General features: G+C 39.9%; 1 protein-coding gene across 1 annotated transcript in view; it reads left to right on the top strand.

Moving 5' to 3' along the window:
• LOC125961636 (uncharacterized) overlaps nucleotides 1-14,667 on the top strand; it is a 344,208-nt gene that overhangs the window by 10,938 nt on the left and 318,603 nt on the right. The window contains exon 2 of the mRNA XM_049700429.1: nucleotides 8,736-8,860. Coding sequence (XP_049556386.1) covers nucleotides 8,736-8,860 — 125 coding nt within the window. The remainder of the gene's footprint in view (nucleotides 1-8,735; nucleotides 8,861-14,667) is intronic.

The raw sequence follows: 14,667 nt of genomic DNA on the forward strand, positions 1-14,667 counted from the left end.
GTTTTGATGAGTCTGAATAAAGAGAATAAAGCTGGTTTATCCTTCTCGAAGACCAGAAAATGGAAGTTATTGGTGGAGACCAGGATCTACCTATCCTAATGAATACACATTGTTAGTTTTTTAAAAAGTTTATTAGTCATGCTAAAATAGATTCCAATGTAAAGAACTAGAGAAATGCTTCTGGATGAATTTAACATGATCTGAGACTTCTCCACCTAGTTTTATTTGAATTATAGGCAAAGCACTGGAAGAAACCAACTGGCCTCCAGGATGTAGGCCTCCTAGTGTATTTGGCCTCCTAGTGTATTTGAACAAAGACAGATAATAAGTGCAAATATATATAATGGCTAAATAGCATCATACACATTTTTGACCCATTTGGTTGATGAGAAAAATTATAGATGCCTGCTATAGGGCTTTGATTACAATAAGACTTTTCCCAAATCATAAATTTCAACTGTAGAAGACAATCTCAAGTGGTATCTTCTATGGATCCAGGGCACATGAGGGGATAAATAAAACACCAGTCAAATCATTTTATAAATGTGTTAGCTGAGGACTATGGAGATTATACCTTGTCCAAGATCAAAACAACTCCTGAGTTGGAGAGGAAAGCATGTGTACTTGAATACTTACCTCCTGCTATAACGATGGTCTGATACATGTGACACAGAAATTCTCTCCAGGCGTATATTTCAAGTCTTTCAAATCCATTCAGCATCCATTTTGACCATGCGTGGCAATTTTAACAAAACGAGCAGTTGAAAGCAGGAGCCCTTTCATATTCCTACCTTAGTTAAGCCTCATGGCAACTTGGTGAAGTTGGTATTCCTTTTTTTTTTAATTTTTAATTTTTTGGCCATGCCACGTGGGATCTTAGCTCCCCGACCAGGGACGAAACCCACACCCCCTGCACTGGAAGCACAGGGCCCCAACAAGTAGACCTCCAGGGAAGCCCCAGAAGTTGGCATTTTGATTAAATTGAGACGCAGAGAAGAAAGATGGCAGCTTTTCTGTGGTCACACAACCAGAAAGTGACAAAATAAGGGCTCAAATGGTGGGTGTGATGACTCCAAGTCGTATCCCCTTTCTACTTTGTGGGGCAAAACCAGTTGGTCTCTTTTATTCTTTTCTTTCTGGTTTTGATTTTATGCAACAATTTTCTTTTAACACCTGTAACAAAACTGTGACATGCTTTCTTATTCCTCCCCAGAGGCTAAAGTGTGGCCTGTTCCTCTGATGGTTGCTAGGGGAAGTCATCTGTTGTCACCTGTTTCAGTGTGGAGCCATCTACATACAGGACCACGAAAAGGGAATTTAGCCCACAGGGCCTTGCTCAATAAAGGCACCAGGAAAAAGGAACATGAAAGGGAGGGGGCTTTCCCCTACTGTCTTTATAATTACTTTTATAGGTGATGTTACAGCAATGTGTAATGACAGGCAAACAATAATAGCTCTCGTTCACAGGCCTAGAATTCAGGCTACAAGATTTTGCATAAATAGAATCTATCACTTCTTCATCCTCACATCTCCATATCTCAAAAAAAAAATAACATTTACCTCAATAATTTTTGCAAGTTTAATGGATAAAATATATAGAATGTACATGATATAGTACCTGAAATCAAAGAGACACCTTAAAAACATTGATTTCCTTCCCTTTCTCCATCTGATAGTGAGTAGAATAGACTTCACCAGCACATCTGCCAACAACAGTGCAAATGAATTGTCTCTTCACCTTGAGTACGGATGTGCAGGAAGGGGGGTTGATAAATGTTGTGATGTTGCCAGCTTGTCCAGGGAACCATTGGTCAAGGAAGTGACATTTAAGCTGAAATTTAAAGGATGAGCAAGGGCCTGGAGAACAGAAGAGGGAAGTGAGTTTGGAATGCCTTGGCATGGCCAGGGACCAGAACCGAGATCAGGTGAGAAGAACCTGGAGACTGAGAGGGAGACTGGGGCAGGGGAAGCTGGAGAGGCCAGCAGGGGCCAAGTCTAGGTAGCATCTTGGAGGCCATGCCAGGGGTTGTAGACTTTATTTTAAGAGCAAAGAGAGGTCATGACAGGTTTCAAGCAGGAGAATGACATATTTTCTGAGAGCTTAGCAGGTACTGGGTATATTAATCTTCATAACACTATTATGAGTTGGATTCAGTTGAGTAGATGGAGGCCTAGGGAGATTACCTAACTTGCTTAAGAACATATTTACCCTCAGGCTAGCCTGTTCCAAGGCCTTAACTTTAACCATGGCATGAACCCACTGTTCAGGGTACATTGTACACTCTATGTAATTAATCCCTCTAATCTCCCATCTGGTCTGATTCCATCCATTGCTTTCAGTTCTGCCCATACACCAGTGACTTTCTCATTGATGTGTCTGGTCCTAATCTTCCCTAAGAATTCTAAACTCACCCGTGCACTTGGCATCTCCACCTGGATGCTTCTTGGCATCTCAAGCTGAACATGTGAAAATGCAAACCCTTGATATTCCCACAAAGTTCTTCCTCCGACAGTCTTTCATGACCCAGTCAATAGAAGCTTCATTCGGCCCATCATGCAGGCCATGAAGCTGACTGCCATCCCTACTCCTGTTGCTTATACCCCAAATCCAATCTGCTGGCAACTCACAATGGCTCCACTTTCAAAACTTATGCTTCTCCCCACCCAAATGCAAATCACCTCATTATTGTAAAAGCCTCCAAAAGGGTCACCTGGTTTCCCGAGGGTTCATTCTAAATGTAAGTCCTATCTTTTTTTTTTTTTTTTTTGCAGTAGGTGGGCCTCTCACTGTCGTGGCCTCTCCCGTTGCAGAGTACAGGCTCCAGACGCACAGGCTCAGCGGCCATGGCTCAAGGGCCTAGCCGCTCCACGGCATGTGGGATCTTCCCGGACCGGGGCATGAACCCGTGTCCCCTGCATCGGCAGGTGGACTCTCAACCACTGCGCCACCAGGGAAGCCCCGGAAGTTATATCTTGTCACTTGTGTTAAAAACTCTCCAGTGACTACTTTTTTAAACATCTTTAGGGCGTATAATAGCTTTACAATGGTGTGTTAGTTTCTGCTTTATAACAAAAGTGAGTCAGCTATACATATACGTATATCCCAATATCTCCTTCATCTTGCGTCTCCCTCCCATCCTCCCTATCCCACCCCTCTAAGTGGTCACAAACCACTGAGATGATCTCCCTGTGCTATGCGGCTGTTTCCCACTAGCTATCTATTTTACATTTGGTAGTGTATATATGTCCATGCTGTTCTCTCACATCGTCCCAGCTTACCCTTCCCCCTCCCCATGTCCTCAAGTGCATTCTCTATGTCGGCTTTTTTATTCCTGTCCTGCCCCTAGGTTCTTCAGAACTATTTTTTTTTTTTTTTTAGATTCCAGATATATCTATTACCATACAGTATTTGCTTTGCTCTTTCTGATGTACTTGACTCTTTATGACAGACTCTAGGTCCATCCACCTCACTACAAATAACTCAATTTCATTTCTCTTTATGGCTGAGTAATATTCCATTGTATATATGTGTCACATCTTCTTTATCCATTCATCTGTCAATGGACACTTAGGTTGCTTCCATGCCCTGGCTACTGTAAACAGAGTTGCAGTGAACATTGTGGTACTTGACTCTTTTTCAATTATAGTATTCTCAGGGTATGTGCCCAGTAGTGGGATTGCTGGGTCCTATGGTAGTTCTATTTTTAGTTTTTTAAGGAACCTCCATACTGTTCTCCATAGTGGCTGTATCAGTTTACATTCCCACCAACAGGGCAAGAGGGTTCCCTTTTCTCCACACCCACCAGCATTTATTGTTTCAAGATTTTTTAATGATGGCCATTCTGACTGGTGTGATATGATATCTCATTGTAGTTTTGATTTGCATTTCTCTAATGATTAGTGATGTTGAGCATTCTTTCATGTGTTTGTCAACAATCTTATATCTTCTTTGGAGAAATGTCTGTTTAGGTCTTCTGCCCATTTTTGGATGGGGTTGTTTGTTTTTTTGATATTGAGCTGCATGAGCTGCTTGTAAATTTTGGGGATGAATCCTTTGTCAGTTGCTTCACTTGCAAATGTTTTCTCCCATTCTGAAGGTTGTCTTATTGTATTGTTTTTGGTTTCCTTTGCTGTGCAAAAGCTTTTAAGTTTCATTAGGTCCCATTTGTTTATTGTTGTTTTTATTTCCATTTCTCTAGGAGGTGGGTCAGAAAGGATCTTGCTGTGATTTATGTCATAGTGTTCTGCCTATGTTTTCTTCTAAGAGTTTGATAGTGTCTGGCCTTACATTTAGGTCTTTAATCCATTCTGAGTTTATTTTTGTGTATGGTGTTAGGGAGTGTTCTAATTTCATTCTTTTACATGTAGCTGTTCAGTTTTCCCAGCACCACTTATTGAAGAGGCTGTCTTTCTCCATTGTATGTTCTTGCCTCCTTTATCAAAGATAAGTTGACCATGTGCATGGGTTTATCTCTGGGCTTTCTATGCTGTTCCATTGATATATTTCTGTTTTTGTGCCAGTACCGTACTGTCTTGATTACTGTAGCTTTGCAATATAGTCTGAAGTCCAGGAGCCTGATTCCTCCAGCTCCATTTTTCTTTCTCAAGGTTGCTTTGGCTATTCGGGGTCTTTTGTGTTTCCATACAAATTGTGAAAATTTTGTTCTAATTCTGTGAAAAATGCCCTTGGTAGGTTGATAGGGATTGCATTGAATCTGTAGATTGCTTTGGGTAGTATAGTCATTTTCACAATGTTGATTCTTCCAGTCCAAGGACATGGTATATCTCTGCATCTGTTTGTATCATCTTTAATTTCTTTCATCAGTGTCTTATAGTTTTCTGCATACAGGTCTTTTGTCTCCTTAGGTAGGTTTATTCCTAGGTATTTTATTCTTTTTGTTGCAGTGGTAAATAGAAGTGTTTTCTTAATTTCTCTTTCAGAGCTTTCATCATTAGTGTATAGGAATGCAAGAGATTTCTGTGCATTAATTTTGTATCCTGCTACTTTACCAGATTCATTGATTAGCTCTAGTAGTTTTCTGGTAGCATCTTTAGGATTCTCTATGTATAGTATCATGTCATCTGCAAACAGTGACAGCTTTACTTCTTCTTTTCCGATTTGGATTCCTTTTATTTCTTTTTCTTCTCTGATTGCTGTGGCTAAAACTTCCAAAACTATGTTGAGTAAGAGTGGTGACAGTGGGCAACCTTGTCTTGTTCCTGATCTTAGAGGAAGTGGTTTCAGTTTTTCACCATTGAGAACTATGTTGGCTGTGGGTATGTCATATATGGCCTTTATTATGTTGAGGTAAGTTCCCTCTATGCCTACTTTCTGGAGGGTTTTTTTAATCATAAATGGGTGTTGAAGTTTGTCAAAAGCTTTTTCTGCATCTACTGAGATGATCATATGGTTCTTCTCCTTCAATTTGTTAATATGGTTTATCACATTGATTGATTTGCATATATTGAAGAATCTTTGCATTCCTGGGATAAACCCCACTTGATCATGGTGTATGATCCTCTTAATGTGCTGTTGGATTCTGTTTGTTAGTATTTTGTTGAGGATTTTTGTATCTATGTTCATCAGTGATATTGGCCTGTAGTTTTCTTTCTTTGTGACTTACTTTCTTTCTTTCTTTCTTCCTTCCTTCCTTCCTTCCTTCCTCCCTCCCTCCCTCCCTCCCTCCCTCCCTTCCTTCCTTCCTTCCTTCCTTTCTTTCTTTCTTTCTTTCTTTCTTTTCTTTCTTTCTCTCTTTGTCTCGTTTTGGTATCAGGGTGATGGTGGCCTCATAGAATGAGTTTGAGAGTGTTCCTCCCTCTGCTCTATTTTGGAAGAGTTTGAGGATAGGTGTTAGCTCTTCTCCAAATGTTTGATAGAATTCGCCTGTGAAGCCATCTGGTCCTGGGCTTTTGTTTGTTGGAAGATTTTTAATCACAGTCTCAATTTCAGTGTTTGTGATTGGTCAGTTTATATTTTCTATTTCTTCTTGGTTCAGTCTCGGAAGGTTGTGCTTTTCTAAGAATTTTTCCATTTCTTCCAGGTTGTCCATTTTATTGGCATACAGTTGCTTGTAGTAATCTCTCATGATCCTTTGTATTTCTGCAGTGTCAGTTATTACTTCTCCTTTTTAATTTCTGATTCTATTGATTTGAGTCTTCTCCCTATTTTTTCTTGGTGAGTCTGGCTAATGGTTGATCAATTTTGTTTATCTTCTCAAAGAACCAGCTTTTAGTTTTATTGATCTTTGCCATTGTTTCCTTCATTTTTTTTTCATTTATTTCTGATCTGATCTTTATGATTTCTTTCCTTCTGCTAACTTTGGGGTTTTTTTGTTCTTCTTTCTCTAATTGCTTTAGGTGTAAGGTTAGGTTGTTTATTTGAGATGTTTCTTGTTTCTTGAGGGAGGACTGTATTGCTATAAACTTCCCTCTTAGAACTGCCTTTGCTGCATCCCATAGGTTTTGGGTCATTATGTTTTCATTGTCATTTGTTCCTAGGTGTTTTTTGATTTTTCCTCCAGTGACTTTCTGTCGTACAGGATGAAGGCCAATGTCTTCACCATTGCCTTTGTGACTTTTCCTGTTTTGTTTTTATTGCTCATTTGTTTAGCTTTTTTCTATGACTGCTTCCACACTACAACAGCAGAGCTGAACGCCTGCAACAGGACTGTATGGCCCACAAATCTAAAATATTTGCTAATGGCTTTTTGCAGAAGACATTTTCTAAGCCATGCTCTACATAATCTGCACACACACCCAAAGACCTGCACACACATGCACATGCACACACTTACACACTTCTCTGACCTCATATTCCAACACTCCTACTGTCTCCTACTCTGTTCTAGCCACAGTGGCCTCTAGGCAACTTTCTAAGCCTGTCCCCACCAGAGGGAATTTTACCTGCTGCTCCCACTGCCCAGTCTGCCTTTCATGCATCTGTCTGTATGCAAAGACCTGCCTTTTAGGTCTCTGTTCAAATGTCATCTGATTTGAAGAGTTTTCCCAGTGGCTCCAGAAAAAAGGACACCCTTCCCCACTACTCTCTTTCCTTCTTACTTTGCTTCTTTATCTTTCTTCTTATCCGTTATTTCCAAAGGCAGTGTGTAGTTATTTGTGTATTCTCTGTCCTCCTCCTAGAATGAAAGCAGAGACTTTGATTCATTGTTTTACCATCTGTGATTTGTAAAGAGCCAGGCACATGATAGATACTTGATTATTACTTTTGGATAAATGTGAAAATACTGGGATATAGTAGACAGTTCCTGTCTAAGTTCTGGAATACTCCTTGGGTGCCTGCTGTGTGCAAGGGACTTGCTGAGCACTTTTGCATACACTGATTTCATGTTTTCCCTCTCCACAGCCTCATAGGAAGGGGCCCTTGTTTCTCTTCTAGGCTTTCCATAAAAAGATAAGGATATCCCTGAACAATGTGCTGTGAGAGCTGTTGTGTACGGAGTGGCAGGAAGGGGCCATGTCTCCGGTGTGCTTACAAGTGACCATTCCTGAGGTCTGAGCCACTTCTTCCCTCCAGGTGGCAGCTGAGAAAAGTGATATCTCTTTAAAATAACTCACAGCATTAAGATACTAATAATAAATCAGAGTTATGCGATTTTTCCTAAAAAGATTCAATCCAAGATCCTTCCCCAGAAATCCAGTTCCTGCCCCAATGGGCATCCTGTTTACTGTACTCTGAATAATAAAGTTCTAATTGGGAGGTGTCAGAATGGAGTTAAAGGGCAAAGTGTATATGGGTGTAGCACCTTGAGTTTTTCTTCTTCGTTAAATACCATATACATATCTGTACTTCTCAAAAAGCTGCCTAGAATTAATCATTTTTTTTCATTGTGTTAAAACATACGTAACATAAAATTTGTCATTTTAACCATTTTGAAGTGTATAGTTCAGCGGCATTAAGTACATTCACAGTGCTGTGTAACCATCACCACCATCCATTTCCGGAAACTTTTCATCCTCCCAAACTGAAACTCTGTACCTATTAAACAATAGCAATCTATTCCTCCTTCTTCCTAGCCCCTGGCAGCCTCCATTCTACTTTCTGTCTCCAAATATGACTCCTCTAGGTACCTAATATAGGTGGAATCATAGGGCATTTGCCCTTTTGTGTTTGGCTTATTTCATTTTGTGTAACGTCTTCAGGGTTTATCCATGCTTAACATGAGTCAGGATTTCATTCCTTTTTAAGGCAGAGTAACATTCTATTGCATGTGTATACCACATTTTACTTATCCATTTATCCACTGATGGACACTTGGGTTGCTTCCCCCTTTTGGCTATTGTGAATAATGCCATTATGAATAATGGGTGCGTGAATATCTGTTCAAAGACCCTGCTTTCAGTTTTTTTGAATATATGCCCAGGGGTGGAATTCCTGGATCATATAGTAATTCTGTATTTAATTATTAGAGGAACTGCCATTCTGTTTGCCGATCAATCTTTTATTAAAGTTTTCTTAGGTAACATTTAAAAATATGGGTTAAAAGACTGGCTTTAGAAATGTTACAAGAAGTGCTGGTCTTCCACTTGGTCTCAAGATTCACAGCTTAGTCACTACTTCCCAGGGTGCCCTAAAGACCGCTTTATTATTAAATAAGGCACAGGTATTCTGTATTTTTTCCTGTGTTTTTGTTCCCCACATGAGTCAGTGGAGGAAGCTAGGGGCTGAGGGAGCAATGCCAAGCTTTTTATACTTTTTCCTCCCTTGTTCCCTTAAGTTCACCACCTCAAAATCATCCCACCGGAGCCAGCCAGTGAACGAAGCATTCAGGCTATTTCCTCACAACCCATCTGTGACCTCCTGAACCTCCAAATGGGCATTACCAGACTCTGCTGGACCAAGGTAAAGAGCTGGATTCACACAATAACATTAACTCAGCACCCGTAATAGGAGTTAGAGGTGGAACTGGGTCCTATTCTGTGCTCCCAACCCATTCAACATGATCATGGCCAAGCCACTTAACTCTGGGAGTGAATTAATCCTTTCTTATTCCTGTTTGTTTTTCTATCAATAGGTCCCCCAAAGCAAATAAAATATTACTTAGAATCTCAATGCATGGTGCAGATAATAGTAAAGGTACTAAAGGAAAACTGTTTCTCTATTCACAATACTGCTGACACCAAATGTGTGGGATTTTTCCTGATACCAACCACCAGTACCCCAACTCTGGATACCAGCTGGGTGTCCTACAATTTAATTCAAATCCTACACTATCTACCTGGAGTTAGCACAGACCCTACGAGTTAAGGGCTCAGTCTCAGAAGACTGACCTCACTTCAGATGCCAATCACCAGTCTAGGTTGTCACCTGTACTTATGAACAACTGGCTATAAAATTGTGGGTTCCCACCACCCCTTCTTCAGGTTTGGTAATTTGGTAAAATAGAGAGCTCAGGGAAACACTTTGCTTACATGGACTGGTTTCTTATAAAGGATCTTATAAAGGACACAAGTGAACAGCTAGATGAAGAGGTATAGAGGGTGCGTTCTGCAAGGGTCTCCAGCACAGGAGCTTCTGTCCCTGTAGAGCTGGGGTCACCACCCTCCTGGCATGTGGATGTGTTCACCAACTCAGAAGCTCTCTGAACTCTGTAGTTTAGGAATTTTTATGAATGCATCATCCTATAAACATGACTGAATTTTAACTCAATCTCTAGCCTCTCTCCCCTCCTCAGAGGTTGGGGGTAGGTGGAGCTGAAAGTTCTAAGCTTCCAGTCATGGCTTGATTTTTCTGGTGACCAGCTCCTAGCCTGAAGCCATCCAGGAGCCCACCAAGAGTCTCCTCATTAAAACAAAAGAAGCTCCTATAACCCAGGAAATTTCAAGGGATTGAGGAGGTTTGTGTAAGACTTTCTTATCACTCCCATCACTCAGGAAATTACAAGGGTTTTAGGAGATCTGTGTCAGGAACTGGAGCAGAGGCCAAATATGTATTTCTTATTATGTCACAGATGCTTTGCCTAAAGAAGGGTTGGAGGGTAAGAAACTCATCTATTCACTGGCACTCAACTCTCCTATTCCCCCTAGAGATTTTTGAAGCTCCATTGTGGCACCCTAGTGCCCAGGGGAACCTAGTTTGGAAACTACTATAGTAGATAACTTGATATTGATATCCAGCTGTAATATGCAATCAGTGAGGCTCTCCAAGACCCCGGTATGGAAGCTCCTCTAATTATGAACTGGTTTCCTAAATGCATTTCATAAATACAGTTGTTCATCAGAAATCTAAAGATACAATAATATGTCAGCAATGATTCTTGCCATCTGTTGGCAGTCAACAAAGCTGATAAAATTTTACTCTGACTCACTGCTTCATTTGTACTTATGAAAGATTGCCAATATTTCAGGGATGGGGAGACGGAGGCTTACAGAGGGTATATGACTTTCACAGAGTCACATAGTTAGTAGGCAGAGGAGCCACAATTTGAACCTAGGAAATGTGGCTCTTAAAAAAAGTTCTACATTACAGCCTCCTTTTAAAGCCAGAAGTGGGTAAGAAGAGAAGCTTCTTTATACAGCAAATGTGAGATACAAGAGCTGCATCTATTGTACTGACCACCGCTATTGCTCCAATCCACTGTGAGAGATGCCTGTCCCAGGCCCAAGTCACCAATCTTGACTTCAGAGCCCCAAGTCCCCTGGGTTAGCCCTGTGCCCACTACGCATCAGCAGAGCTCTTCAGCAAATGCCAGTGATTCAAGTGACTCAATTCAAGGTTCAGAGCTATAAAATAATTCATGTGGTCCAGGATTGGGTCTTTGGGACTGAATTTTCCATCAATTTTAAAATCTTTTTTGCTCCTTCTTTTTGCCTTGTAAGGGTGAGGGGGCTTGTCCTTTTTAATTATGCAGGTGCTTCCTCTTAGGTCTTATTTTCTTTCTCAGGGCTCCTGCAGAGAATTTCCTACAGTTGATTGATAAGCAGGTATTGATTCCAAAGTCAGAGTTTAGAAATATTCTCATAAATGGATCATGTCGTTAATAAAAGGTCATCCCAAAAGTGGCTTCGGGGTAGAGATGTTGCTGAAATTAGAGCGCTCAGCAATGGTGGCCAGAGAGATAAAAAGGCCCGATGACCCATGCTCAAGAAGAGAAATTAAGAGAAGGAAGGGATGGGATCAAAATTACCTTTTATCAGATGCATCTGGTTTGCTAGAATCCTGCCTCTGCTAATACTAACCTGTGACCTTAAACTAGCTTCTTAACATCTCAAATCTCAGCTTATTCAGCTGTAAAGTGGTATAAATAATACCTTCATAGCGTGTTGTCAGGATTAAATAAAATATGTTAAGTGCTTTGCACAGTTGTTTCCACAAAATAGGCAAAATAGAAATGGTTGTTGTTTGAGCTATCATTACAGTTATTATTTGTTTTTGACAACCCTCACCAGCCTCCCAAGTGAGGTATCAGCTGGAATTCTTGGTTTCCAAATCATAAACAAAATGTTGTACAACTCTTGCTTATTGGGTGATGAGATAGTACTTCTGTTTATGACTTGCATTGGAAAATCAGGCTACATAATGGCTGTTGGGCAAGGGAAAGATGCAGAGAAATGAAGCCAGCTGAGGAGGCAGAACTTGTAAATTTTGCAACTGTCCTCAGTTTAATGTTTGACATTCTACTCTCATTACTGACTGTGCATGTCTTCATGATAAATGGGGAATTTGCAGTGTGAGAAAATGAAGATTTATACAAAGCCAAATTGAACAAATGGTGAATAATTGATTTAGCTGACCTGACAACTCCCACTTGTAAATAACACAAAATGTTTTACTCTGGCAGGAATTCAGTTTTCTGGGCATCCTGACTCCTTCTAGTAGTTTACTGTAAAGACCCAGTGCTTTCTGACTTTTCCATACAGCAAAAATCTTAGATCATGAGCTCAATTCTCATGTTATCCTGGCATAATCTATAAGAAGTATGGTTCATGTTAGATATTCTCTGAAGAATGTAAGGACCCTTTATTTTGGCCTCTGATTTAAGAATATAGTTTGGCCCTGCTTAATAAAACTTGAGATATATTTGATTGGATTCAAGAATTAATATGTTTACCATTCTTAGGAATAAAGTAAAGTAAAAATGAAGTAAAATAAATAAAAGAAAATAAATATAAAGTTAACAATGTTGCACCATTGTTTAAAATCCCCTTGCTGGCATCTGGGTATAGTACATGCTGTCTTAGAACGCATTGGCAAAGGAAGTATTTATTTCCAAGCTTGGTATCCCAAGGAATGGTATAGATGAAAATATATGAATCTTCCTTGGGCATTCCCTCACCATGGACTGTCTGGATCACAGGTGGCTTAGTAAAAAGATACAGAAGCAACTGAGGACATTGTAGAAGATACCTCTGTAGCACTCCAAAATTATGGATTGCTAGGATTGAAAATGTCCTTGACCTATCGTATATTAACGCATATATGTGGCATCTGGAAAAATGGTACAGATGAATCTGTTTGCAAGGCAGAAATAGAGACAGAGACATAGAGAACAAATACATGGACACGAAGGGGGGAAAGGGGGCAGGGTGGGATGAATTGGGAGATTGGGATTGACATATATACACTAATGTATAAAATAGATAACTAATAAGAACCTGCTGTATAGCACAGGAAAATCTATTCAGTGCTCTGTGGTGAGCTAAATGGGAAGGAAATCCAAAAAACAGGGGATATATGTATACATATAGCTGATTCATTTCGCTGTACAGCAGAAACTAACACAACACTGTAAAACAACTATACCCCAATTAAAAAAAAAAAAAAGCGTCCTTGCCAGATCATTCTGGTTAACCTTTTGATTATAGATTCAGTTCTATTCAATAAACATGTCATGAGCACCTAAAATGTGACAGGCATTAGGCTAGGATTATCGGTGGGGGCGTGTGTGCTTTGCGGGGAAACACAAAGGAAACAAAGTGTGTGCCATCAGGAAGTTTCTATGCTAGCGGAAGAGCTACCTGAGTACACATAGACTGAAGCTAGTTCCATGAGGTTGGTGCAAATAAAGCTCTCTAGGGGCGGCTGACGAGGAGAAATCTAATTCATGTTATTAGTCTGCCAACAGATAACCATTCTTAAATATGACCTCCTTTTCCTTTCACTCATTCATCAAAAATCTATTGACCGTCTGCTATTTACCAAAACCGGGGCATCTGGGGATGCTGGATACATTAATCACGATACCTTTATGGGCCCAAAGTCTAACAAAGATGGCTGGAAATTGAACAGGAAATTGAAGTGTTATGAGTATTCTTAAATGTTGTCGCATTCCCCTTTGCTGAGGTTTTGTGCAGTTGAACAGTTTTCCAGACTGTGAGTCAAGAGTTCAAAATTCAAGTTTCAGCTCTGCCATGAAAGTAGTGTGTGTCCGTATTGGTAGGGTTTTATTCAATTATATTGCACCTCAGTCTTCTTCGATGTGGCATGAAAAAGTTATGTCAGCCGAACTCTAGGTCTGTTTTCTCTTCTTTGGTAGTCAGCGTATAATGCTGTTCACTGACCACTGAAAGTCGCTCATGACATCACTCATGACATAAGAAGTCTCTTTGGCTATATAGTACAATTAAGCTGAAATACATTTCAAGGGTAATACATACTTTGGACACAGAGCCAGTGTAGTGCCTGCAAGTGCACTGAGATTCTGTTCAAATTTATGATACAACAATTGCAAATTTTTGATTTATATGTGTATGGACAACCAACATTTGAAAGGCAAACGTTTCTAACACATCATATCCAGTTCTTTTTAATGACCAATGAGATAATGATTGTGGCAATGTGCACAGGCTCTGTGCATGGGTTTGTCATTTCGGACTGTGTGACATTGGAGGATTTATATAACCTCTCTGCATCACAGATTTTTCTTCCTAAAAATAGGGCTAATAACTGTGTCCACCTCATTGGGCTATTTCACATAGATAAGGTATCAATACATAGCATAACCATTGAATGTCTGGCACATGGTAAATTCTCAATGACTGTTGTTCCTTTTGGTGTAGATTCCCCGTCTGACAGTGGTGTCCCCTTTTGAGTTCCTTTTTGGCAGGACTAATTTCTACTCACATAGGTGGGAAGTGGCAAAACTGGGATTTGAACCCAGCCAGATAGCAGAGACTATAGTCCAATCACCATCCTGTCTCCCTGATTAATTAGAATCAATGACTTTTAAATAGTAAGAAACTGATATTTCATCGACAGTATCAGTCTATGAAACTGTCTTTCCTGGAAGGCTGTTCATACCTGTTTTCTATTCCATTTACCTAATGAATACTGATAATTATTATTAATACAGTTCTTCCTGCTTTGTCCTAGGACCAGAGTTGTAATCCAATCAAGTTTTAGCTGTGATTAAACATTAGCGTCTCAGAGTATACTTGGGAAATATCATTAAAGAGGATAATGTTTTGGGTTTTTGTCTTTTACACATTGACTAATTTGTGTGTGACAGAGGTCTCCGACTTCCTGCTTGCATCAAAACTGACCAGCTTTTTGATTTAGAGAAGATATTTAAAGCGTATGATGATGAAACATATTAAAAATAGTAGCTGTTATTTTTGAGCACATATTATGTGCCAGGCACTTTATGTATTTTATTCTATTTTCCTAATAACCTTGCAAGCTAGGTAGTAAATCCTTTTGACTAATTTAGA

Source organism: Orcinus orca, chromosome 17, assembly GCF_937001465.1.
Source record: "Orcinus orca chromosome 17, mOrcOrc1.1, whole genome shotgun sequence".
NCBI lineage: Eukaryota > Metazoa > Chordata > Mammalia > Artiodactyla > Delphinidae > Orcinus > Orcinus orca.